Here is a 27,703-nt window from a genome sequence, read left to right as displayed (position 1 = left end):
ATTGTGCATTGCAAAACTGGGTCCCAATTTTGGGAGAAAAGTGGGATATATTCTACTACTACTACTACTACTACTAATAATAATAATAATAATAATAGTTTTTAAAGCATTTATGTCATGGTGACCTGCAAGGTTCCATCTAATGTCCCATGTTATTTAACACCTCTAATATAAGATTATATCATTTTCTACAAAGCCACTTCCCAAAACAGATTAGAGGAAGGTGTCATCTACTTGTTAAAGGTACTATATTTTGCTCTGTGATGTAAGTAAGATGAGGCTGCTTATGGCATTTAAAGTATGTACCTTACATTCAGCATTGGGGAATATTATACCATTTTGAGAGCTCTGTCATTTATGTGTTAGTTTTTAGTCCTCAGAAACTAAAAGATACCCATACAGTACAGGTGCATTATGGACTGAGGTCCAAAACACACTGCAGAAATAATCCAGTTTCAGACTGCTTTAACTGCCCTGGCTCAGTGCAACAGAATCCTAAGAATTGTAGGTTGTTGTGGCACCAGAGCTCTCTGGCAGAAAAAGCTAAATGTTTACACAAAACTACAGTTTCCAGAATTTCCTAGCACTGACCCAGGGCAGTTAAAGTGGTCTCAAACTGGATTATTTCCATAGTGTGCTTTGGACCTAAGTGGCTATAACAGTTTGCTGCCATAATTTGTAATATTTGTAAATTCCCCCAGGTAAGCCCCACATATATCCTTTTCTTATGTATTCATGGTATGATGCATGTTTGCAGTTTACTATGGCTAGAACTATTGGTTCCATAAAATTAGCTAGTTTTTTAAACAAGTCAAAGTGCACCCCAGTTTTTAATGCAAAATATCAAAGTGCTCAGCCAAATACACTTCAAGCTGTTTGCCTATGATAGACGAGAACTTATGTATGTGAAAGCAGACATTTACCCGTATCTAGTCCTCTTTGTGAAGTGAAAGCAGCATACGGTGGTTTTTTTCCGAAGTAATGTTAGATGTACAATTGGTCCCGTATTGCGCAATGCTTCCACAACTTCTTGATTAGTATAGTTCTGAATATTAATTCCATCAACCTAATGCATATAATACAATGCAATGTTTTCAGAATGATGATCTGTGATACAAACTAGATTGCTTGAATAAGAACATCAACCTATAATGCTTATTTTGATATAATTCTTTATCTCTGAAGATACTTTAAAAACATCTTTGAATGCAGCAATTAAACTGGAACTGAACCTGTCCTACACCATGTTGTTACTGCTAAAGACTACAACAATACCACATAAACCCCTTGTCAACTTTGTCATGAAAAAGGCAATCAGGCTAAACCAAGTATTTAAAGCTGAAGCCAAACTGAGTATGGTATGTTGCAAAAGTTGGATAGAGAATGTCCAGATAACATAGAAACCTTGCAACAAAGAGTTCAGGAATTCAAAATAAAAAGTAGAGAAACAGACAAAGAGCTGAATCTTAAATTGTTCTTCTGTTCTTCTGGGAGCTTTCAGCATTCCCTTCCAGCTGTAGCAAAACACACCATACCACACACCATTTCCAAGAGTCCTCCAACCCCCAGAATTAGACTTATGGTGCAAGCAGGGGACTGCAGAGAGAAGTAGGAATCAAGAAAGGTGCTTGAACGTGAATTCTTTTCTACTCACAGCAGGGAAATTAGGATTCAAGCCAATACAATTTAACATCACACAATATTAAAGGGGGTTAAATTGTGGTCAATGGTCATGCTCTTTATATGCAGCTGCAACCACCTGGAATCCTCTTTCTATGATGCAACTTCATGTGAGCATAAGCTGTGTGTGATTGGTATAAACATATGGATGGTCTTGACTTCATGCATCTTGAATAAAGCACAATACTGGGAAGAGGATTTAGATTATGGGAAACGTATTCCCATGTGCTTGCATCTGAAGGACATTCCAACCAACTAGATAACCTGGAATAATTTATTTTATTCTTAAAATGTTCCAGTCTTCACCAATGATTTTTTATAGCCACGTAAAAAGTTGCAGGACTCAAAAAAAGATTCAACTTACAGCAATAATTTTGTCATTGACTTTTATTTGGCCACTGTGTTCCGCAGCGCTGCCAGGTATTATGTTTTTGACAAAAAATCCCTGAAGATTCCGCTTTAAACAGGAAAAAAAGAGCACTATTAATGTATTTGGAAAACATCAGGTTTGAACAATTCCAGAAACTAGTCGATCTACAAGATAACAGGAGCTCGTGTTAAAGAATAAGAGTTGGCAACTGCCAGCAGGATGAAAAACAGTGTGTAGATGCCTGAGTGCTGGACTCTAGGATTCCAGGGTTTGAATCCCTGGTCAGTCATGGGAATCCTTTGGGTGACCTTGGGCAAGACAAAAGCCATGTCAAACCTCACTCTGAATAAATATTAACTGTCACAGGTTGGAGGAATCACACTGGTCCTTCTTGGGAACTTGGAAAGCCACGTAGCCCTAGAATGGCCCCCACCCTATTTTTTATTTGCTGCTGCTGTTGTTATTATGTTCCTTCAAGTTGACTCCAATTTATGGTAAACCTATAATACGGTTTCTTGGTAAGAGCCATTCAAAGGATAGTTGCCTTTGTCTTTCTCTTGGGCAGAGAGAGTGTGATATTCCCAAGGTCACCCAATGGGTTTCCATGACAGAGCAGGGATTCAAACCCTGGCCTCCATGAGAGCAAGTACAACATTCCAGTCAGTATACCACACTGGTTCATTATTATTGTTATTACTATTATTGAACCTTGCAACAATTTCTAGATTCAGAAAGGTGCCCCACATACCATTTAAAGGGTGTAATGAAGGCTCAGTGAACAACTATTTCATTCATAGGAATTAAAAAGATTTAGGGTTTGTTTTACTCTCACCTCCAAAAAATTTTGAAGTGAAGGATACATAATATATCAAGAATCTCATAAGATTCCTTACTGAATCCATTTACCACATCATATAATGATAAAACTGCATTTCAAACATTAAATTGAAGTATACAGTACTTTATATTTTAAAATACTGACAACATTACAATCCATTTGATCCTGAAAATCAACCCCTGGTTCGACTTTAAGCCTGCTCTTTTTTCATAGTTTGGCTTTTTGTCTCTCTCTTCTTTTCATTTGTTCATGTCACTCTCATCACACTCTTGGGCTTACTCCCGCTCTCCACTCTTTGCATTCTTGTACTTGAATTGCATTACACTCAAGGTGGAGGTCTCATTATTTCCCGTGCTTAGGCATGCTTTAAATTTATGTTCCATGCTCTGCCTTGTTGAACAGGCATGTCTTTCTAATTTGCTTCCCACATAGTCAGCACAAAACATTTTTTTCTTACTATGTAATTCCTATCATTTCCTCAATCTGTTATGATTCCTTAGGATTTTGTAGTGGGATTCCTTTCTTTGTTGTCACTTCAACTTCTTCTGTGTTCTTTTGATATAAATCATCATGTCTAAGATGATTATTTACAGTTACATTTTTCAGTGCCAGAATGAAAAAATATAACCCATCATTAACTGCTAATTTTTCACCTTGACGTTTTTTTTGTTTCTTAATGGATTCAGTAAACATTTCCAGAACATTTCCAAATGAGGATACTCTGTACACAGGATGGTTATCTTGAATGGCCACCTAGGTCTAAGTTGTTAGTCCCAACTAAAGCACAATCTCCAACATTTCACAGATGAAAATCCAGGACACAAGTGGCCAAGCAGCATCAAAGTGTGGTCAAGATGGCAAAAGTTATTAATGAGGAAAAAGATACAAGCTAGGAGAGACTGCAGCTATTGGTTTTAAAATGGGTCTACAGGAAAGTCAAGAGTCAGTGTAATGTAGTGGTTTAAGTGCTGGAGTACAACTCTGGAGACCAGGGTTTGATTCCTTGCTCTGCCACAAAACTCACTGGGCCACCTTGGACAAGTCACACTCTCTCAGGCTCAAGGGAAGGCAATGGGAAACCTCCTGTGAATAAATCTTTCCAAGAAAACCCCATGATAGATTTGTCTTAGGGTTGTCATGAGTAGGAAATGAATTGAAGGCACACCAACAACAACAAAAAGGAAAAGACAAAAATCTGCCCTCTCCTGTCCTCTCCCCTGGTAAATTAATTGAGTACTAACTACTTTTGCACTTTAAACCTCCTTTGCAGCAAATTAACTCATTTAAATCAGCCAAGGATGAAGTGGCAAAGAGGAAAAAGAAACAGACATTTTAAAAGCAACTGAAAAAGTGGATTCTGCCTGCCAAATTGCTTCAGTTGGAGAGCATTCTAATGTAGACCCACTGAATCAGTGGAGACTTGGTAAATCAACATTTAAACACGTTCCATTGATTCAGCAGGTCTTCTCTAGTTGAGATTAACAACTGGATTTAAGTTCTAGTCTTTAGGCTGCAGGACTCCATTGATTTTGTACACATGTTAATCACATACAGATACTTAACTGCTGTACAAACAAAAGTAGGCTAAGTTCATAAGCATAGATAAAGAACATTCCCACCACCCCATTTTAACAACTGAATTCTCTACATCAAGCAAGATTTATTCCATAAACTTTCCCACATACTTTCTTCTTTCTCTGATCAGGTGCACATAGCTCACCTGTTTCAGAAATTCCTGAATAGCCAACAATTGTTATACCAAGGCTCTGTCCATCCTTTTTAGTCAGCTGAACTTCATGAATCTCATTTTCCTGAGAAAGAAAAGCATAGCATAGATTCAGTTTTATGTTAAAATTTAAAACTAAATCTTATTACCAGTTCCTTCTGGAACAGTTCTGTTGAAATCAGTGGGGTTTATGTAAGTATTGATTTACCATTCAACAGTCAATTGGTTGAATGAGTCTACTATATCTGGGACAACCAATAGTTCTGAAGCCTCAGTTGATGATATATTTGTATTGAACACTTACGTGGCCTCTAACTTGAACTCATATACTTCATCACCTGACTGAAGGCTTCAGGGTAAACTAAGGGTAAATTGCTATTTTGGGGCCATAGTTTGGTGTCTTTAGCACTGAAACAATTGGTTCTAAAGGCTTACTGTTGGCACTACAGAAGTATATGCCCACTGTAGGTTGCCAAAGAAGGGGAGTGATCAAGGGTAGTTTCAAAGATATGGTTTCCTTGAATGAAACTGAAACAGAGACGATAAAACATTTTTAATCACCTCAGAAAGTTACCTATAGATTGCTATACCTATAGATTGCTCCATAGAAACATGCAAAGACAAGATAAGCAACAAAAGGAATTGCTGTTTAGTTTATATCAGGAACAAGATGAATGAAGATGAACAAATAGATTAGAACAGAATATGCAGTATGTAATTAAAGATAATAGCTAAAATATTAAAATAATGGTCAGGATAATAGACAACAGCATGGCGAAGTGGTTTGAACATTGGACTAGAAATCAGGGTTCAAATAGCATTTCAGCAATCGAAACCCACTGGGTGACCTTGGCCAAACCACACTTTCTCAGCCTCAGAGGAAGACAAAGGCAACCCCCCTCCCCAATAACTCTTACCAAGAAAACTCTATGATAGGTTTGCCTTAGGATTGCTATAAATCAGAAACTACTTGAACAACACCAACTGAACCCCTGTTGGGGAGTTATTAATGTATAAGCACCATAGTTATGGTACTACCTAATGAATCCTGTCCCAGTTCCCCCAATCTCCTCTTACCTGGCAGTAGCCATTCTGACTCATGGGTATCTGTTCCCCGCTGATTGGGAAGTAGCTGACATTCCCAGCACTATCCTTGACTGATCTCTGGTGCAACAGACAGAAGTAGGACCCCCCATCTTAATTCCGCCTTGTGCTGGAGATTGCTCATTTGAGGGGGTGAGTACAACCTTCAGCCAGCTGCTTCCTGGTCGACAGGGGAACAGACCCTATTAACTGCAATGGCTGCTGCTCATTAAATGGGGATTGGAGAGAATCTCCAATTGGGATTATCATGGTACTTACATATCCCCTAACCTAGGGATAATGGAGTCATGCAGGCAGGGCAAAAGGAATGGTCAGAGGCCGCTCCCTCCCCTATTGCTGTAGTCCTGAGGCAGCCCACTGCCGAACCCACAGCAAGAACAGCTTTTTGCCACTCTTTTTACGTCTGGATTTGGGCTGCTCAGTGCAGTTTCTGGGTGGTTTTGGAGCATATCTCATTTGAAAGCCACACCCCCAAAGCAACTAGAAGGTGCTTTATTTGGCCCATCTGTTTCGAGCCTATGTAAGGATCATGAATATGAAGCAGTCATGAACACATAACTCTAGGTTATGCATTCCTAACTGAGCAAGAGGATTCTGGCCATTGCAAGTTTTTATTTACAGGCCACTGACACTATTTGGCTAACCTTTTAGAATAGATTGATAATGCAGTTCAAATAGTCAATTTAGTAGTCTAGTAGTCAGAAGCAGATGGAGGACCCTCCCTCCATTCCAACTGGCCTTGGAGGGAGGAAAGAACTGGCAGTATCTGATGGACCTAATCCCTTTCCCCACTGCCATTCCCTTCTTCTTTTATGTCATGCTTGTTTAGATTGTAAACCTGAGGGCAGGAAACAGTCAAATTAGCAATCTATTATCTGCTCTGAGAGCCTCTGTGGCTGAAGAATGGGGTATAAATACTCACAATAAAATAAAATAATATATCTTGTCTCTAGAGCCACATTGGACTACAGCAGGGGTAGGCAACCTTTTTGAGTCGGGGGCCGGGTTGGTGTCCCCCAGACAATGGGGGGGGGGACGAAGCCCAAAAATAAATAATTAAATAATTAAATAATATAGGACAACATTTTCAAATGTAGGACACATTTTTTAAAATTGCAGGACATGCAAAAAAAACTTGATGATTTTTAAAAAATGTTAATATAAATGCATGTTTCTTAGGCATGATCAAAATGGAGGACATTTGGGCATTATTCCTAGACAGATGGCAGAAATGGACTTCCCTTTCTGGCCAAACCCCCCCCCCCATTCCAAACAGCACATTTCAGCATTGAACATGGCTTTACTTAACATGGCAATCTCTTGCATATTTCAGAGGCTTATTGCATAACCAAACTCTTTGGGTTTCACACTGAACATGGGTTCACATGGCTATGCATATTTAACATGTCAAGGTGGTCTCACAAGAAGTGATTTGCCCTTGGGTTCAAATGTACTTCTCAGAAGTGTGTGCTTGGTCAAGGGACTGTGATTTTTCTTCACTGCGCATGAGTTTGTAAAAATCACAGCAACTTACATTGGCCGTGCCTCTGAAGCTGGCTCATATCAATATCACCATCACCATCCTCCTCCTGTTCCTCTTCTTCTTCTTCTTCCTCCTCCTCCACCTTCCTCCCTCCTCCTCCTCCTCCTCCTCCTCCCTTTGCCCCCCCCTTGCCCGCCACCAAAGGCCCCGCACACTTCCACGAGAGGCCAAAGGCCCCACGAGGCCTTTGGTGGCGGCAATTGGCGGCAGGACTGAGAAGGGGCCGGTCCCAACGGCTCGGCGGGCCGCAGGTTGCCAACCCCTGGACTACAGTTTATATCAGCCAAGATGACCAATGGTCACAGGTAATACAGGGTTATATTAAAAAGCATATGAAGAACATCAAGTTCAATTTGTTAATATTGTAGGCTAAAAACAACCAAATTAGTACAAAGAAGATTCAATAAATGATGTCAAGCAGTTTTGCAGGATAGCTGAAGTAGCTTGGGTATAGAGTTGTAATTTTAGTACCCAGCCATGTCTTTAGGCACCCCTAGACCTACACAAACCTGGAATCAAGTTATAGTAACATAAATTGTAGTGAACCATGGCCAGCCCCAAGCTATTTTGGTGTTGTGCAGAGCAGAAAATATCACCCCAGGTCCCAATGCAAGGTGACAGTAGCCAAGGCTTCTCAAATTGTTATGGCAGCTGAGACAGAAGAGCTCACAAGCACCTTGCCTCTTCCCTGGCAGTAAAAATATCATTGTTGTTGTTACTGTTACAGTTAATAATATGAATTTTCAGCCTTTTCATGCCACTTCAAATCATCAGCCTGCAGGGACTGCCTATTTCATGAAGCCTAGTGGGAGGGGTGGCTCTGCTCTCTTTGCAAAACCATGTTTCAAAAATCCAAATCCCTGCACCTTGTGAAGGCGAAAGCTTTCACAGCCAGCATCCATAGTTATCTGTGGGTTTTCCGGGCTGTGCGGCCACATTCTGGAAGAGTTTATTCCTGACGTTTCGCCTGCATCTCTGGCTGGCCTCGTCAGAGGGTGATGGCATGGAGGATTGTGGGTTATATATAAATACTTACATGACCTTGGTTGGGAGGAAGTGATTTACATGTTCATCTGTGGTTGGTCTGTTGTTGAATGGCAAGGCCTCAGGGTGGGAGGATATGTGAGGTGGATGCGTGTCTATTTAATTAGCTATTCACTGTCTGCGGGGAAACCCTCTGACCCTGAGTGGTGTTCATTTCCATGAACTAAATCTTGATTTTGGGGTTCTTCGGGACTATTAGCCAAACTTTGTTTACTTTTAGTGTTTCTTTCTCCCTGTTGAAGTTGTCCAGGTGTTTGTCAACTTCAACAGGAAACAAAAGGTAAATGAAGTGTACTTACCTTAAAGTAAACAAAGTTTCAGTAGCACTAATTTTAATTATTCAAAACAGAGAAATGTTTTAGTTTGAACAAAACAGTTTAGTACAGCCAAAACTGAAATAACATTTTAAAGACACATTTTACCAGAAGACGTTATTAGCGTAAACTGAAAGAACTACAACACATTTTTGCATCTGTTCCTGAACATTTGAAACAGAAAAAGAAAGATCCATATCAAGTTCCCATATTTATTGATGGATGGATTTCTAAATGAAGAGCTTGACACTTAGGAATTTTCCTTTGGACTGCATTGGGAAGTTTGGATTAAGGAATTCAATATGAGTTTTATTAACAGCTATGTGGATTTCATTTTAACTCACTGACTTGATTTTATTTATTTATTTATTTATTTATTTATTGTTTAAAAAAAGAAACATTCACAAATGTTTCTCAAACACTGACTTTCACCCTATCTGATATTTGTGATTGGATTATGCAATCGTACTGTCCCTTTTCACATTTTTATGTTTGATTCTATCATAATTTTTAAAAGACATGTATGTAACTACAATACATATACTAATCTCTTTTACATTTTTAAAATTGTAAAACCTACAACACCAAGGTCTCCCTATATATTACTTAGGTACATAGTCTCAGTCATGCACAAATTTGCCTAACTTTTCCCATTCAGAAGACTAGTTAATTTGTCCATTTTGGAAATATCTGTTAATTTCATTATCCAATCCTGCACTACTGGTATTGTATTATTCTTCCAGTATTGGGCATATATAATCCAGGCTGCTACAGTGGACCCTTGTTATACGCTGGGGTTTGGTTCCAAGATCCACCGTGTATAACAAAATCCGTGTATGCTCAAATCTCATTAAATATAATGACATAACAAAATGGTGTCCCTTATAAAAATGGAAAATCAAGGTTTGATATTTGAAATGTATACTTTTTTTGAACATTTTCAAACCGTGTATGCTTGAATCCGTGTATAAAAAATCCGTGTATAAGAAGGGCCAACTGTACTATCAAATTCATCATCTACTAACTCTAACAAATATGTGTCAGGCTTCATTTGAATCTTTAATTTCATTTTTTTCTTATCATTTTTCCTGAACTTGATTTTAAAGTTTGACCATCATCTCCAAACCTTAATAGAGCAGAAATTGAAACATATACAAAGGAAAACATAAATTAATCATTAGAAGTGTCCCAAATTACAGTGGCCACTAGTATAATGGGTTGAAATACCTATGCTAGCATAAAAATTCATTATATATGTGCGTGTTTATACTGTGGTTCTCAAAACAAATTTTACAGTGGTTTACAGTTGGCCCTCCACATCCACAGATTTGTTATCCACAGATTCAAACATCCACAGCTTGAAAATATTTTTTAAAATATATAAATTCCAAAAAACAAACCATTATTTTGCCATTTTATATAAGGGTCACAATTTTACCATCCACTGTATTTAACAGGATTAGAACTTCCATGGATTTTGGTATTCATGGGAGTTCCTGGAACCAATCCCCAGTGGATAGCAAGAGCACACTGTACAAAGTTAACAAAAATCCAAATATTCAATCAACAAATAAAGATGGAAACTACAAGATTAAAAAAAATGATCAACAAATAACATGCAAGCACATTGTGTTTGACATGACAGAGATCATGCTTGACATGACTGGCATCTGGAACACTAGTATCAGGTCTATGTCTCAGAGAATGGCATTTCATAATTGGAGATCCACAGCCAAATTAGCCATCTCTCATGATGTCACAGATTGTCATGGAACAGATATAGAAAATGAAGAGGGATATTAGCAGTATAGAATCTGTATCTCCTAATTTAGGATAGCAGAGTCTGATTTTCTATAGTGAGCTCAACCATGATAAAATATAGATGTAACTAGTTATTGAGAACTAATTCCTTCCTCAACAAGGAAAGTATAACTTAATATGGGATAACTTTATTCTTTCTTTGGAGTAATTGTCATTTTTAAATTACTTCTACCATTGTATAGGTTGGAGGCTCTCTAGATGGTAGAGGAGGAATATCACATGGTTCAAATTCTGGCTTGCATCTCGTATCTTTGTGCTCAGTTGTAGTGCTGAGACAACAACAAGGCATACAGGAGGAGAGTGCATCTTGTATAGAGATCATTAACTTGCAGCACTCAGATTTTTAAAAACAACTAAAATGGCCAAATTTTAAATTACTTTTGAGAAATGGGTAACAAAAAATACTAACTTTTTAAAATTGCAAATATAACTGACTACTGCAGCAACAGTGGAGGGGGTCTGGTGGTGCCTAGGTATTTTTAACTACTTTTCAAAAAGTGACCATCCAAGCTCAGGGAGAGATGCGCCCAAAGAGGTCATTCATTTTATAATCCTGTATTATTTATAAAAATTTCAACTGTGCTACTTGCACTGGAAGCAGTTGTATACCAAATTGCAAAGTATTAAAATACTCACTGTGTTCAATTGTTCACCTTGGAAAAAGGCCAAGGCACCAACAGGTTGAGCAGCAGGTGTTGGTGGTGTTACATTTATTTCACATGTGGGATCTCTGGCAACCACCATCTTAACACAGTTTCCACAGTTTCTCAAGACTTGAGCAACCTGTTCACTACTCATTCCTTGTACATTAGTTCCACCAATTTCCAAGATGTGATCACCAGTTCTGAGTCTACCATCCTTCAAATATGAAATAGTTTAAAAATTATAAATCAACAACTGCAATAAACTTAATATTCTGCCAAATTAAAATTGGATAACATACCATCAATTCAAAACGATGCTGTACCCACAGTTACTGGAGAGTAAAGATGAACTATCTTTTTTTTAAAAAATGTATCAAATACTTCATCTAGAACTGATTTGGAATACAAGACCCCACTTAATTTACAACATAAAATATCAAATTTTTGGCTTTTGGCTTTTTTTTTAAGCTGCTGAAGAAAATCACCCTAGAATTGCACCTTCCTCTTAAGAATTTCTCCATTAAGTAAAAAAGCAATTGTATGTATTTTGATCCAGTTCTAATGCAAGAGGGATTGAAAAACAAAACAGACCACTGGGAATGAAGTTGTGAAAAAATGAAGCCCTATTCATGGCAATAGGACTACTCTCATGATGGTTGCTTGCATATAACCCAGTGAACTTTTCAGGCTTTTACTACAAAACAAGATTACACTTGGGGGAAGAAGCAAATCCTCAAATATTTATGTATGTAGATCTCAGCCATACATGATAAATCAAGCCTGGCTCCACAAATAATTAACAAAACCATTGACATGAATTTAGAATCTAACATAACAATCAGACATGCTTTCCCTTCACAAGCTAACTTTCTGCTTTCTTCCAGGATTGTGATTCTGACTTGGTGTAGAAGTTACATTTCAGAGTTCATCTGTGCAATCTGCTCATGAAGGTCTATACATACATGAGCTCTCTAGCACTGGAAGAACTCTTCACATCAGACTAAAGCAGCTACATCTGTGAGATTGATGTGCATGTGAAACAAAAAATGTTGGCACCGAAGTAGATGCTCTTTTAAGAACAACACTTCTAACATTCAACTGGACATACGAAGAAACTGTTTGTGTCTGTGCTTATTCACACAAGTAAGCCCTGCAGAAAACAGTGTCTAAACTGGCTTTTGAGTTATTGTCTCTTAACATTTTATTTCTACATTTCCCATCTTTTTTTTTTTACTTTACCCTCATTCTTGGTCACTCAAGACAGTTGTAAATTAAGAGAGTGTGACATATGGTTTTGGAAGCCAAAACATTTTGTTCCTTACAGCAAAACAGGTGTTCCAAAGACACAAGAGGAAAAACATTCATTATATCAGACAGTTTTGTAGTAGTGGCAGAAGAGCCAATATTAGAATTTCAGCTCTCTCTAACTTTCCAACTTTCATTTATATTATGAACTGGATATTAATAAAATTAAATAGATCTATCTATATCCACAAGGTTAAAGACGCCTATTTTATGTAACATATTTTATTGAGAAAGTATAGCTTCCTTTAATGCCAGATGAGATATATAGCAGCAAAGAAACTCAGCATTTGTATGAAAAGTCATCCACATTATCAGGGCAGTCTTTAAATTATTATCAGGAGCACACAGGCAAATATTTCAGCCCACAACTTGTATAACAATCTGATCCTTGCCTGAAGATCTACAACTATGATAATATAGCTGTCTTTTTTATTTTAGGTTGTACTCATATGCCTTGAGCTCTGCTCCAGCACACTATCTGGAAACTCACAATTCAAAACATAGTTCAGCTGTAACTTGGGATAAAATTCTGGTATGAAATCAATGGAGAGAGGGAAGAAAAAGAGAAGGGGGAAGTATGCATGTAAGTTCACAAAGTGAAAAAAAAACATGGCTTGGTATTATAAATTCAGCCTTTGTGTTGCAACTCGCCTATCCTTAAGTATAATGATTAAAACATTATTTAATTGTAGCACAGAAAGTTACCCACATATTTAGTATGCCCCTCTCTGATAAAAGAAAAGGCATATTTCAGACACTGGTGTCAGAACATAGACAGTATTTAAATTGCCCAGCCTTTATACAGGGCAGGACAATGCCCTTGGATAACACAAGTCATCTTTGACCATTTTATGCAATTTCATGATTCTACCATAACTACTTGGTCACTCTAAGCACCATGCAGCTAGGTTACCAGAAAATGGAGAACTGGAGTGCATAGTAGGTGGAATTTTAGTATACCCTGTTTTGCCTGAACCACAGTTCTTCATTCCAGCTGTTTCTGACCCCTCTGGGCTTGTGAATATATGCCATACACATTGCATCGATTCAGATGGAAAGTACACGCACTTGCTAGCCACAGCAGAAGAGGAGCGTGGAAAGATGTAGGTGTAACTCAACTCCTATGTTCCTCCTGTACTGCTTCCAGTTTAGTGAGGCTGGGTTAGACTAGACCAAGATAACTAAGCAAAGTTCCAGTGACCTGCATTAATAATTGTAATTTTTAAAATATATAGTACTCCAAATTTGTTTTAGAATTGCCAGCAAATCCATTTTTAAAAAAGAGAAGAATTAACATAGTATAATCAAATTACCTTATCTGCTAGTCCTCCAGGAACAATAGTCCTTACAACTACACCAACTGATTTTCCTCCTACAATTCCAAAGCCTAACCCGGAGCCATCATTAATGAGTTCAACTTCCTCAATGTGACCCCAACTGATCTGGAAAACAGGAAAAATAATTAACATATGTTTATTATGGTACATTTGGCAGTAATCAATTACACACAACATGTAGAGTTTATGGTCCATATAATGAAACAGGAATTTCTACCACAATAAGGCCACTCTTAAATGCTTATCTTGGTGGCCAGATCATATGGAACAAGCAGGATTGCAGAAAAAAATGAAAAAGGAATTATGACAGTAATTATAAGGTAATATAGAATATAACAACAATAAGATTACAAAGAACAGATTGGTGGGTCATATTTAGTGTGCAAACCATATATAGTATTTGATGTACATGATATATTACGATGGTGGCAGGATCAGCACAATTTAGGAAAAGCAGAGTTCATATGAATAAGCATAATTATACACTGAGAATTTTATTTGGAGTGCCACAGAAAGACTTTGGTCCATAACACATTGCAGAAATAATCCAATTTGAGACTGCTTTAACTGCCCTGGCTCAATGCTAGGGAATTCTGAGAACTCTAGTTTTGTGAGATGTTTAGCCTTCTGTTAGAAAGCTCTGGTGCCACAATAAGCTACCATTCCCAGGATTCCCTAGCATTGAGCCAGGGCAGTTAAAGCAGTCTCAAACTGGATTATTTCTGCAGTGTGTTTTGGACCTTAGTGAATCTGAATTTAAAGATATCATACAATTTTAAGGTTTATCACTACTAGGGTACAAACAGTATCCCAGATACTGATTTATTGCGAATATCCAGTAGAAAATGTTGTCTTTTAACCCTTAAAATGATATCTAAGATTCAAGACTCTGCTACTAGTATCAGTTCTTGTGCACCAAACATAAGTTTGTTTCCTGTCTAATATTACAGATGAAAGAGCAGAAATGTACTTGGTACCTGAACTTTGTGGGCATATGGTCATGGGCTAGGGCAAATCACTAGCTCATGGTCTTGCTGGTGATGGATGGCTACAGTCTGGTCAGATGTCCATTTTATATATTTTTGTGCCTTTATTATTCCACTTCTTGAAGCTGGAGCTAGGAACATTTGTTCAGGGCATGCTCAGAGTTTCCCCGTTTTCTTATCTATCCCACATAACAGTGTGGATGTTCTATCATGGCTGATTGGATTCTATTGAAAAACTGAGATGGAGCAAGTTGAAAAAGCCCTTGATAGAGCTGGGTGTGGTAGAGTTAGACAGGGTAGGAATGGTTTATTGGGCAAACAGAGTTTAATTTATATCCTCTAATTTTTATTTCATACTTTCAAGATAACAATTCATCAATATTCATATAATCCAGACACAGAAAGCAAGAATTAGAAATGTGCACTGTGGCAAGGCCTTATGATCATGACTATATGATCATGTGATTCACATCAGAGTAGAAATTTATAGGTATGCATTATAATGTACCAGACTGTTCCATACTGTATCTAAAACAGTATGTGTTCTAATAATGTAGCTCCTTGGATTTTGTCCACTTTTTGGTTATTGTTGTCTCCTTGTCCACCTGTTTCATTCTTTTGGGGGCTGTTTATAGCAATTTCTTGAACCTTCATTGACTGTTCCAAAGGTTTTCTAAAACCAGGGATTGGTTTGCTGAGGCGGTCCTAGGTTTTGAAGGGCAAATTTTCTCCCCTTAATTTTTTTTTGTCTTAGAATTGTTTGCCATAGTAAAAAAAAAAATGTTATTTCACTCACATGATGCATTATAGCACTACTGACTGTAAAAAAATTGAGAGAGAAAGAACATTTTTTTTTTGTTTTGTTCTGATATGTTGAAATTAAAAAGCCATCCACTTGGCAGTGGGAAGAAAGTGTTGTAGTTAGTCCTGTTGTATTTTTGCAGAAGCATAATTGTCTCAGTAGCTTTGTGGCACAATACAAAGTCTGCAGTATTAAAGGCCTCCATACAGGGCACAGGTCACAGGAAGTTGAAATATTTGTTGCTATTGTTTTTGTATTTTTTAAAAATCAAAATATATCCAAATCTGTAGCCAATATCACAAACTCAAACTTGCTATGATTTAATAGAATGTTCTCTAGGCCATGAAGATTAGTTAAACATTACTTAGAACTTCTGTGTTTCTCTTTGACAAATCTAGTCAGTGCTGATTCTATAATTTAAAAAAGTAGTTACAATTTTAATCTTTGAAATTCTCAGAGCAATAACCAATATTGATTATGCACTAAAAAAGATAAGTTGCAGTAGTTTAGCATAATCATAAAAGGGAATAAAATGCACAATATAATATCTCTGTCAAGAAGATTTCTTTCAAAAGTATCCATATCAGAAATTATTATTAGGGTTTTTTTAATTAAAAAAAATTAAAAATCGGGACCAACAAAGACACATGACTATATTATGTAAGATCTCTGCAATGCAAAGAAAATGAGATGACTCTAATAAGCACAAACCATTTGTGCTCTGTCAGCTGGAAAAGAGCTACAGTTGCCTCCGTTTTCCTGGGGTGATGTGTTGGCTGGTTCTATGGACTGTATGTGATTTCCATAGCTCCTGCATACAATTCAGCCAGTTAGTATACAAGACTCTGAGGCAGGGGGCATGTTCATCTGGGTGGGGAGTTGGAGACCCTTCCTGGTCTGTCTGGGGAACTGGCATGTTGTCAGTTTTTTTTGGACTTTGTTGTATTCCCTCTTTCTTTCCCTCCATTCATGTGCCTGCACAAGTACCTTTTTGTAACAGTAATTTTCACGTGTTTCTGTCAATATAACATTGCTTATTTTGTATCACAACTTTGGGTGGTCTTAAGATGGCACTGGATCCAGTCTGGGAGGAGATGTGCCTGGCATGCCTGGCATCTCCAGTCCAGGGAGTGGACCTTAAGGGACCTCGGACTGATGGCCTCAAATTCCTATATAATTCCCAGGTGACTGAGGAAATTTACCTCCATGTGGTTTCTACTTCCTGTTATCCTAAGGTTCTCCACATAGAACAGGCTGCCTGGGCTGAACTGTCTGATCTGCTGTGTCATGCTACATCAAGCCTCTACTCATGTATTGACTAAATTGGGGCCTTTTGCACTCCAATAAGGTCCCTGTGTACTTTCATCCCTTGCACATGGCCTACTATTTACCACAAGGCTACAAGTAATGAATGCCATCAGCTTAGGATGGTGCTGGAAAACACAAATCACACAATTCAGATAACATTTATTTCATTGTATTTATTGATATTTGTTTCGTTTTGTTATAGACAAGGAGTTAAGGTTTGGCCACCTAACAAAGCAGTAAGGTAGATATAAAGCAAGGCCAAGTTCTCCATGCCCTAAATGCATCGGATCCCAACTGATCTTGCAAACTAAGCTGGGTCAGCCCTAGTGAGTACTTGGATGGGAGGCTGCCAACAAATACTAGGTGCTATCCATATCAGAGGAAGGAATTGGCAAAGCCACCTCTGTACTCCTTGCTTAAGAAAACCCTGTGAAATTCATGGGGTCACCAGAAGTCAATTTGAAGGTAGGCACACAGGTATGCACACGCACCAATGCACATTTCCATGTGCAATTCTGAATAATTTTCCTTGTTCAAAAGTGGCCACAAAGAAGGGTTTTTAAACTTTAAAAAAAGAGACGAATTGTAACAATTGTCCAAAACTAATTATGAATCAAAATCCCATTATGAAGCAACAATCTTTCAAGAGTCTTCCAAGAAGGACTTACAAAGTCATCTGAGGACATTCATATTTCACACACTGAAATATCATACCTTTCCCATCATTTCACTTGACTATGCCATGATATGTAATGGCAAGCTTTTTCCTATTATTTTATCTTTGAAGTTGCTAAAGGAAATTATTTTAAAGAATATTATCATTTGAACTAATCCAATGTTCACCTGAATTTGTGAGCCAATTAAGAATATTCTCAATCCATGATTGAAAATGTATGTTTATTATGATTATCAATGGATTTATAAATAAAATAATGCCCATAGCCCAAAAATGACCATAGTGTAATAATAGAAATTAGCATCGAAGCAGCACATACTTGCATGTTTACAAGTACATTAAATAATGGTACAGAAAGTTTAAGAGCATGAAAATGTTCAACCCTGCAGTCCAAAGCTACAAAATTAAATATGGCCAATTGCCCTATCATGTCTATTCTAGGCATCTCACCTAATCACAATATAAAATGTTGTTATTCATCTGTATCTCTTGGAATGTTTTTATTGTATGTTCAGTGTGATTTACTTACCTGAATAAGGGGTTCAATTATTCAGTGAAATTTGTCAGACATGTAAATACTATAAGGTATTTAAAATTTCTATAATGATTCTTTAAAAATTGTAACTAAACTTACCATTTGAGGTAAATTAGCATTGCTTAAGGGAGTTGTGGTCTCGCTGTTTTGCTCTCTGGCCACAATCAAATGTAAGGAACCCATGGATTGTTGGAGCAATACAATTGCCTGCTGATGGGAAATATTCTGATCCAGCGGAGTATGATTAATGGCCAATATTTGGTCTTTTTCCTTTAATCTTTGATCCCTTGCATAAAACATAGAAGATATTTAAAAGATGCTATGGTAACACTGTAATAATTTTTCAAAAAATGTGGGGGTGGGGGTGGCAGTAAGGAAAACTGTCTCGTCTCATAGCTTTTGGGACTGGCTACTGCAGCAGTAGGTAAGAGTGTAAACCAGTATCATTGGCTTACATCTCACCCTACCCATTAACTCACTAAAATAGCCGTATGAAACAACCTGAACTCAGGTAGGCCAAGAACAAACATGACAGAGAATAACATAACATTTCTCCATGTGGGACACTGCTCCAGTTTCCTTGTAACAACCCCCAAGATGTATACTGTTGTGCTTCAACAGCAATCCCCTCGCGGCCATTCCATTGCAGGTAGAGAGTGGCAATGAATCACAGATGTGTCTAGCTGTTTCAACAGCCAGATATAAATGACAGACATCTTCTGCCAAGATCCGCTAGAGTTCTCTTGAGATCTCACCAGATGATGCCATCAATCTTCATCTAGCTACAGGAACATAGCCATCTACTTCTCTGTCCCCCTCCTGGCACATTCTCCACTAGCAGGAATGCCTGTTTGGGTTGGGGAGATGTCACAGCAAAAATGAGTTGGGGGAGGGCTTTAGTGGTTCCTGATGGTGGAAGAGGATGCAAACCTTTGCAATGACCAAAAGATACATATGCATCATATGTCACTAACAGATGTCTGCCACTGTCTGATTTCAGAAGCTAAGTGGGATGAAGCCTGGTTAGTACTTGGGTGGGAAAAACCACCAGGGAATACTTGAGGGCCTCTAGACAGGGTTACGGAGGGCTGCTACCAGTCAGAATTGACTGGGTTGATGGACCAACAAACTGAGTCACTATAAGGGTCACTTCCTATGTACTGTCTGTATGACAGTCGCTATTTCAACATTTGCACCATCTAAAATTTAGAAATATTGCAGTAACAATTTACAGTTCTGTTGTATGTGTATATGTGTGGAGCTTTTCACATGCTCAAATACAATACAAAGACTAAGAGAGCCAATGATATGGAGCCATGCTTCTCCATACTGCTTTCGGTAATGAACCTGTTCTCTTCTTCTAGCATATTATCATCACAAGTAGGCTGTACAATCTGTGGAAGGTTAATGGATAAACAACCTTGCCTTAGAATAAGGGTTACTGAGCAAAACTGCTTTCTGTTCTGCTGTTCAAGAGCCATTGTTTGGCAATATGCAAGAACAGTAAGAAAATTGTGTTATGCTTCACCTGACTTGAGACATTTTGATGCGCCTTGATAAAATGAAACTAAAATCTTACCTGGCTGCTATGCTTCCTGGCTGAACTTCCTTGACAAAGATACCAGCTTCTCCAACACTTTGGTTTTTTAAGAGCAACCACACTAAATCCAAGGCCTCCATTAAAAGGTTTCTCTATATCTATCTGCTCTATATGCCTGCCCTAATAAATAAGAAAAAGAATATTAAAATAAACCATTTCTCTCTCTTAGAATACATTCACACAGTACCATTTGCCTTGATATTGTAATTTAAAATAATGAAATAAAAATCTTCAAACACCATAACATTTAAAAGCTACTTTCACACATTCTTCATGCCATGACTATGTGTAGTGTGCATATTTGTTTTCATTCAGAAAGGAGTTTGAAGACAAAACAAAAGCCAGGCATGCAGGACAAGGTGCCATTTCTCCTGAAAGGAAAAATAACACAGAGGTGTTATGGCCTGCCAACTGTCCAGAGCATAAAGATGAATTCAGAAGACTAACATTCAAACAGCTTCAAGAACTCACAGAAAGGATAGAAGATGAAAGTGAGATAGGTAATGGTTTAGCTGGCCGTCCCCTTTATTTATAATTCTCTTTTCATTTTAGACATTATTGTATATTTTAGAATTGTCAGACACTCTGGGGGCTCAAATGAGTTATTTGGTGTGATATATGTTTTACAGAGGCCAAATAGTTATCAGTGATGCAAAGATAACACAGCTTGTTCAAGCCTGTGTTTAAAGAAATGACATAAGTAATGTTTTTCAGAATTATAGTAATATTTTCTCCATTTCTTCACCTAATTACAAACACCTCCTAAAATCCCACACTTGAGATCAAGCCTGTTCCCATCAGGTAACACCAGTGTGTGTGCATAACACACAGAGTGCAGGATCCCTAAAAGAGGGGTTGGGAAACATGTAAGACTCTGGATACTGAACATCAGCCTCCATCAGTCCTAGCCACCAGAGCTAGTGTTGAAGGGTGATGGGAGATGCAGCTCAGTTATCAGCTGTATATTCCCCATCCATGTTCTAAAGACAGCTTCACATAGCCTGTGAAAACAGTCAGGAGGGCATTTTCAGGAAAATATTAAAAACATAAATGAGAAAAGGGCTTTTTAGGTAGGTGAAATACTAGAAACCGAAAGTTTACATAGCTCAGGACCAACAATGCTGTTTGTACTAGGCTACAGGAATTCTGTGTAAATTCAGGAGCAGTGTGATGTGGACCTGGTGACTGGTTACTCCAGACATTACTTATGGCAGCTTTTTATCTCATACAGCTCATAAAGCCCAAGGTCTTTCCCAATTCTCTGGTCTTTAAGATCTGTAAATCTATTCAGGTATTCATAAATATTATCCAGGCACACCTTCATCCCTTCCAGTACTTAGCCTGCCCTATATCAACCCTTTTGCAAGACTTGCATGAGGACCAAATTGACAAGTGTCTCTTCTCACAAAAACTGGATTGTTAATGTCTTTGTTCCTTAAACAGTTGGAACATCCCATACTATCAGACCAGACCAGCAAATCAGTGTCAAAGCCACTACAGCCAGAAGCTCAATGCAATAAAGCCATGTTCCGGTGTTTATAAACTGTATGCTGAAGGAACTGCATGTTACCTCCACTGTCTCACCTTTCCATGTTAGACAAGAAGGGCTGAAGAGAAATTATATTCACATTCAGCTGAATATCTCAGATGAAGAGAAATTAAAATCATACACAACTACTATCCCATTCCCTCCCCCAAGACCAGAAACCCTCATACCAAACATTCCCAAACATAGGGGGTACTGAATGCCTACAGTATGGAAAAATTATAGATTTCATACACCAGTAGCGTTATGCCTTTACCTTTGCCATTCTTTGAATTATCATATTAAAGTCATCCATTCCAAGTTTTGGAGTCACAAGATCCACCTGATTATTATTGTTGTAAGTCACACAGAGATTACCATTAGCAAGAGAATGGCGGTCTGCATCAAACACCAGCAAACCTCTTCTAGTGAAATCAAAATCCACTGATCGATCTGGAGGTAGGTAAGTCAGCTGTGGGTAGCAAGGGAAGACAGTCACACAGAGCTGTGTAACTAAGCAAGGAATAGCATGCATGAAATAGCAATAATAATATCAATAACTGCAGATAGGTGTTATCAATAAGCAATAAAAACCAGCAGCTTCTGCTGTATGGTTGGACATTAGTACAGGCTGAGTCTCCCTTATCTAAAATGCTTGGGACCAGAAGTGTTTTGTATTATGGTGGGTTTTTTAAAAAAAAAATGGCATATTTGCATATACATAATGAGATATCTTGGAGAGGATACTGAAGTCTAAATGTGAAATTCATCTATGACTGATGGGGGCCTGCACACTTCACTGCCCATTGAATAGTGTGGGGCACAACAATCCAAATTTTGCCCATCTGTGGGGACTCCAGAACTGAATCCCCATGGATGGGAAGGGTCCGCTGTACTTGAGGGGTTTTTGCATTGAGGGATGTCACTCGTAAGGTCTGTTAAGGGGCTAATAGGGCTTCCTAGACTCCCACAGTTGCCCATTTCTATTTTAGACTCTACCATTCCTTGAAAGCAGGCAAGTAGCAGGCCAAAAACAGTGTTCATAACCCTCGTCCTCCCCACTTTCTCCTCAGAACAACCATTTGAGGTAGGCTGGATTGAGAGGGAGAGAGACTGTGACAGGCCGAAAGTCACACAGTGAACTTTGTGGGTCACTGGGGACTTAAACTAGATCTCCCAAGCACCAGTCCAGCATTCTAACCAGTACACTGGAATGGAGATAATATCACAAGGCTGCTTTTTAACATAAAGAGGAACTGTCACTTTGTCTTAATGAGCCACATCCAAAGTAATCATGAGCATCAACTGCTGGGCACATCACGGCTATCTATGTCATTAACACAACCTAAAGCGTTCAAGTGATGTTAGCCTACAAAAACTAAAAGCAGCAGTAATTACTTTATAAACATTTAGTTTGTCCTTTATGTTCATCATTGCACAACCTAAATTACAATCAGTTGATAATGCAGTAACTAATATTATAGTTATCTTGGGAATGACAGAAGATGGAAACTCACCCAGATACAAAATTGAGGCGCAATAGTGACAGCAACATACACTTTAATAGTATACCCTCAAACAAACCCACTGGCATTGATAATACTTCACATTTTGTATCTTACTTGTTCCTTCAGCTGCTTGATTGATTGCTGAAGAGTCAGCATATGATTGAATAAGGGATTCTTGAGTGTATTATACAGAAAAGCCAGATTTTCACTCTGTGAAGTGTCTCCTCTCTCATGAAGTTTCATTAGCAGACGCTCCAGAATCTGCAGCACCTGCTGCTTATCTGTTGGATCCCCAAAACATCATAGATTAAAAAGCTGCTTAATACTACTTGATTATTTGGATAATGTGGTTGTTTTTTAAAGGCACCTACCCATTACAGGATTTTCTGGCATGATGGCTTATCTGTGCTGCAGTTGTCAAAAAAATCTGGATTTTAAAGTAAAAACATGAGTTAGGTCTGGCTGTTCAACATTTTCCTTTGTAGAACAGAGCTGGAAAACACATATACACACCCTTTCTAGATCTACAGTTGCTACATAAAACCACATGCTGCACAGGCAAGCACAATGTGATTGTGAAGGGCAGGATACAAAATAACTGTAATGTACCGTACATAGTTTTACCCCGAGTATGAAAACAGGTGAGTGTTTTTTAATATTTCAGCTTAAACTGAATGAGACTGTATTAAAGAAACATCCTTGTTTCTGTTTAAATAGCTTCCTGCTATACCTAAACATCATAAATTTTCACAAATTTAAAAGGACATCCATTCCATTGTATTTTCCTGTGCAGATATATTTATTTCATGTTGCTACAACACATACATTGCTTGCTCATTTAAATATACTATGTTCCACAGCGGCAACAACCACATTTATGGGAACGACACCCACCTTAAGAGGTTGTACTTTGCTCTTCCAGATAAGTAAGCAACAAAAAAAATCTCGCTCAACAACAGTTATCTCTAAGTAAACATGTTAAGAATACACTATGGGAGTCTGGGTCCCACAGAGTTCAGCAGGATTTACTCCAAAGTAAGTCTATTTAGGATTGCAGTCTTAATCATTGCTAAGTGTGGGAAACTGAAATTTATTTTGCTCCCCTAGTTACAGGATGGCAATGGCAAAACCCTTGTGAAGAAGCCTGCCAAGAAAACCCTAGGATAGGTTCACCATAGAGTCACCATAAGTCAAACATAACTTGGAGGAACAGAACAACAACAACAAAGCTAGCAGAGTGACCCATTTTTCATGCAGAAAGTCACTCCAATCCTACATACACTTATTTGGATACAAACTCCACAGAAAGAGAACCTGCATTTAACAGTCTCCTGTAAAGTTACAGAATCAGGCCATAAGATTATTCACAATTAACTTACATTACGTTTATTTTAATAGTATTCACAGCATGTCCCTCTGCATATTTATTCAAAAGCCTCATCAAGGATAGTTCATGAGGTCACACGTTTTTCCACCAGCACAGAACCACTTGGGACAACACCCAACCCTCACAGATTATTTAACTGCATTTGATTGTAATGTATTACTTAAGCACATCAAGAAAAAGAAAATGAATTTAGTTGGTTCCACTTCTGATGATCCCTCAGATCTGCCTCTAGTGCCCAAGCCCTATGTATCTCATCAGCACCAATGACAATATTCTGCCACTGGAGGAAAAGTACTTTAGTGGGACAAATCATGCAAGGTGCAGAAACAGGTGCCACACAGAGAAAGAGAGCAAATGACTAACAGGAGGCAGTGGATTTTCCTTCATAAATTGGTTTTAAATTGTCTAGTTCTGAGTGATAATGATTTAATATACTTTGAATTTTTTTTAAATGTTATCCTTTGCCCTAAACTGATTTTGTGTTAGACACCCAAAATCCTGGGATATAAGACAGGATATAAATAATTTCAATAATTGAATAAATAAATAAATAAATCCACTTTGGCAAATGAGCAGCTTACTTCATCTGGCTATCCTCTAAGGATTTAGCCACACTGTAGAAATAAAGCAGTTAGACACTACCTTAACAGTCATGACTCTATCCAACAGAATCCTGGGATTTGTCATTTGGCCAAAGTGGATTTATTTATTTATTTGGTTATTTCAATTAAACCTGCCATGAAAGTGGTCACAAAGAACCATTAACTGGCAATGTAAATATGTACAAAAATTTTGGGAAATAGTAATATTAGAGATAGAAGATATTATGAATGTAAACATAGATAGAAAACCAAATATAGTATTGTTATCAATCAAATAATGAAATAGAATCAAAAAAAGAAGAAAAAACCCTTGTTACAAATTTATTTACTGCTGCAAGGTTAATCATAGCAAGAAATTGGAAAACGAAAATAAATGTGAAATTAGAAGACTGGTATAAAGAAGTTTGGAAGTTAGCGATTAATGACAAATTAACATGTAAAGTGAAAGCAAAAAAAAGGATTATGGAAAAGAAATGATTTTGATGAAATATGGAAAAAATTTATTGAAAATGTACTAAGAAAAGAAGATGGGAAATTACCTCCACAGGAGGAGTTAAAATTTTGGATGGAGTATAAAGAAGGGAATGGCTCTGGGGGAAAGGGGTGCACTGAGGTGATATTTCGTTTTTAAAAATAAATAAGATGTCAGGGTATATGTATGGATGGAAAGAATAGTAAAATTTGTTTTGTAAAATTTCAAAAATATTAATTAAAAAAAGGACAAAGAACCATTAATGCACATCTTTTTACTTTCAGGATTTCAGCAGCAATGCATTTCCAATATTGCTTTATTTGTGCAACTGCGTGTGATAATCATTTGCGCAATTACAGTACTTGCAATTTCCCCCTTCATTTGTGGAATGCTTTAAATGCACTTTCATCTCTCTTTAATGCTGGAATTAGCCCCTGTATGATAACCTCCATAGTCCAATGCTCAAACCACTACACCATGCTGAAGGTAAGTAAGGAGGCAGCAGTTATGCTCAATCAGGGATCAGGGGACTCTTCTCAAGGTGCTGGGATCTCAAGCATCTCAAAGACAGTAACTCTAGGGCCTCATTCCCACTTACAGATAAATCAGTGTGCAATCCGAATCAATTCGACATTGGATTGTGGTTTGCACTACACTTGCCCCGATCACATTTTCTGTCATCAAAATAACCCACTTGTGGTTCACATACACAAATGAATTGATTCAAAATGATTCAGCTCTAGCAGGCTGAAGGGCAAATTTGAATTGATTCAGATCTACTTGTGGTTCACACTTGCGTTGAATTGACTGCATTGAAAAGATGTGTGTGTGGGGGGGGGGGGGGAATCAGCATCAAAAAGACGCGGGTTAAATGGGTCTGGTGCATGGCCCCCTTCAGCAAATCGATTTAAGTGGGAACCAGGGTTGTTTGAACCAGTTCAACCCAAATTGCAAACTGTTTTAAAAGGTAGTGGGAATGAGGCCTACAAGGGGGTTTCTGGGTCAGATTTATTCAGAGGGCTTGCCTTTGCCTTCCTCTGAGGCTGAGAGTGTGACTTGCTACAACCTAAGAAGACCAGAGTTTCATGATTAGGGGGAGGGTTGGGGTTTGGGTTTTTTTTTAATTGTCATTTTTAATTGTTTGATGTTTTATTTATACTGCTGGAATCCGCTTCGATTCCTTTGTGGAAAAAGCGGAATACAAATAATAATAATAATAATAATTATTATTATTATTATTATTAAAAGTCACCCAGTGGGCTCCCAAGGCTGAGCAGGGATTCAAACCCTAGTCTCTACAGGCGTCATCTGATGCTCAAACTACTACTCCAGGCTGCTTTCCTGCCTTGCTTCACCTTAAGTTCCTAAGACCCCGGCACTTGGCCAGATTGCAAAACCAGAGGCAGGCAGTCCAGCAGCAAGGGAGCTGGAAAGGTGGTTTGTTGATGTTGTTGTTGGGTGCCTTGAAGTCAGTTTGGGGTTTCCTTGGCAAGTTTGCTCACAGGGAGTGGTTTGCCTTGGTCCATCCTCTGAGGCTGAGAGAGTGTGACTCTCCCTAGATCCCCCGGTGGGTTTCCATGGGAAAGTGGGTGCAGCAGTTGAAACTGGGGCTGACCTTCCCTCCCCCCCCCCCCCCCTCGCCTAGTTTCCAAAAACCCAAACCAACTCCCATCCCTAGAAATCCCACATTCCTGCAGCAGGGGCAGTTCAAAGCGGTGTCGAAACGGATTGCTTGCCCAGTGCGGAGGGGAGAGAGAGGAAGTGAAAGCAGAAACTCTGAGCCTGTGCGAAAGCCACCGAGGTTAAAAATCCCAGACCTGGAACTGTGCAAAGTGGAGGGCAGCCTGGAAACTTCAACCCTTTTCAGGAAGTAGAGGGTGTTCCATATATATACAGTGTCTCTATCTATCTATATATATGTTGTCTGAATGCCCAGCTGCCCCTGGTCCCCCCTCTGCCCCCTCCAGGACCCAGGCAAGGGAGAGGGCAGCCCTTTCCCTCCTAGGCAGCCCCTTACCTGCTCTGGGCGGAGGAAGGAGCAGAAACAGAGCTCTCCCCCGGCTGGCTGCCTTTGCTGCTGCTCTCCTTCTTACCTGGGCGGAAGCCGGAGTTTGGGTTTCCCCCTCACCTGCAACACAGGAAGCCGACAGGAAGAGGGAGCTGCTTCGGAGCCAATGGAAGCCAGGCCAAGGAGGGAGACTCAGGGGTTATCCGCACTGGAGCTGGAATCCGGGTTGAGACCGCTTCAACCCCCCTGGCTCCAGTGCTAGGGACTTCCCTGATTAATTGGACTCTCAATCGCCCCTCTGATAGGGACCATCCCTAGTGACTGCCCAAGATGTCCTGTTTCCTGCCTCTGGCTGGTTTCTTTGATTTTCATTGTATTTTATCATTATTTATCATGTGATTACTGTACTATGGTGATTTGTTTTAAGGAGGGGGGAGGGGGTTTATTTTATTGCATTGTATGGATTTTGTGGTTGTAAGCCGCTTCGATCTTATTGGAGAGGCAGGGGAGAAATCAACTTATTATTATTATTATTATTATTATTATTATTATTATTATTATTATTATT

The 27,703-nt window shown here is 38.6% G+C and overlaps 1 protein-coding gene across 1 annotated transcript in view; it reads right to left on the bottom strand.

The window, feature by feature from the left end:
• Positions 1-23,059, bottom strand: part of PATJ (PATJ crumbs cell polarity complex component) — a 212,377-nt gene extending 189,318 nt beyond the window's left edge. The window contains 12 exon segments of the mRNA XM_042463137.1: positions 924-972; positions 974-1,066; positions 2,045-2,125; positions 4,598-4,699; positions 11,077-11,298; positions 13,703-13,831; positions 18,133-18,319; positions 19,613-19,683; positions 19,685-19,753; positions 21,436-21,630; positions 22,781-22,947; positions 23,038-23,059. Of these exon segments, the coding sequence (XP_042319071.1) occupies positions 924-972; positions 974-1,066; positions 2,045-2,125; positions 4,598-4,699; positions 11,077-11,298; positions 13,703-13,831; positions 18,133-18,319; positions 19,613-19,683; positions 19,685-19,753; positions 21,436-21,630; positions 22,781-22,947; positions 23,038-23,059 (1,387 nt within the window).
• Between the last annotated feature and the right edge of the window lie 4,644 nt (positions 23,060-27,703).

The sequence above is a fragment of the Sceloporus undulatus genome, chromosome 4 (genome assembly GCF_019175285.1).
Source record: "Sceloporus undulatus isolate JIND9_A2432 ecotype Alabama chromosome 4, SceUnd_v1.1, whole genome shotgun sequence".
Taxonomy (NCBI): Eukaryota; Metazoa; Chordata; class Lepidosauria; order Squamata; family Phrynosomatidae; genus Sceloporus; species Sceloporus undulatus.
The sequence above is the reverse complement of the archived record's forward strand: the minus strand, read 5'-3'. Positions and strand labels throughout refer to the sequence as shown.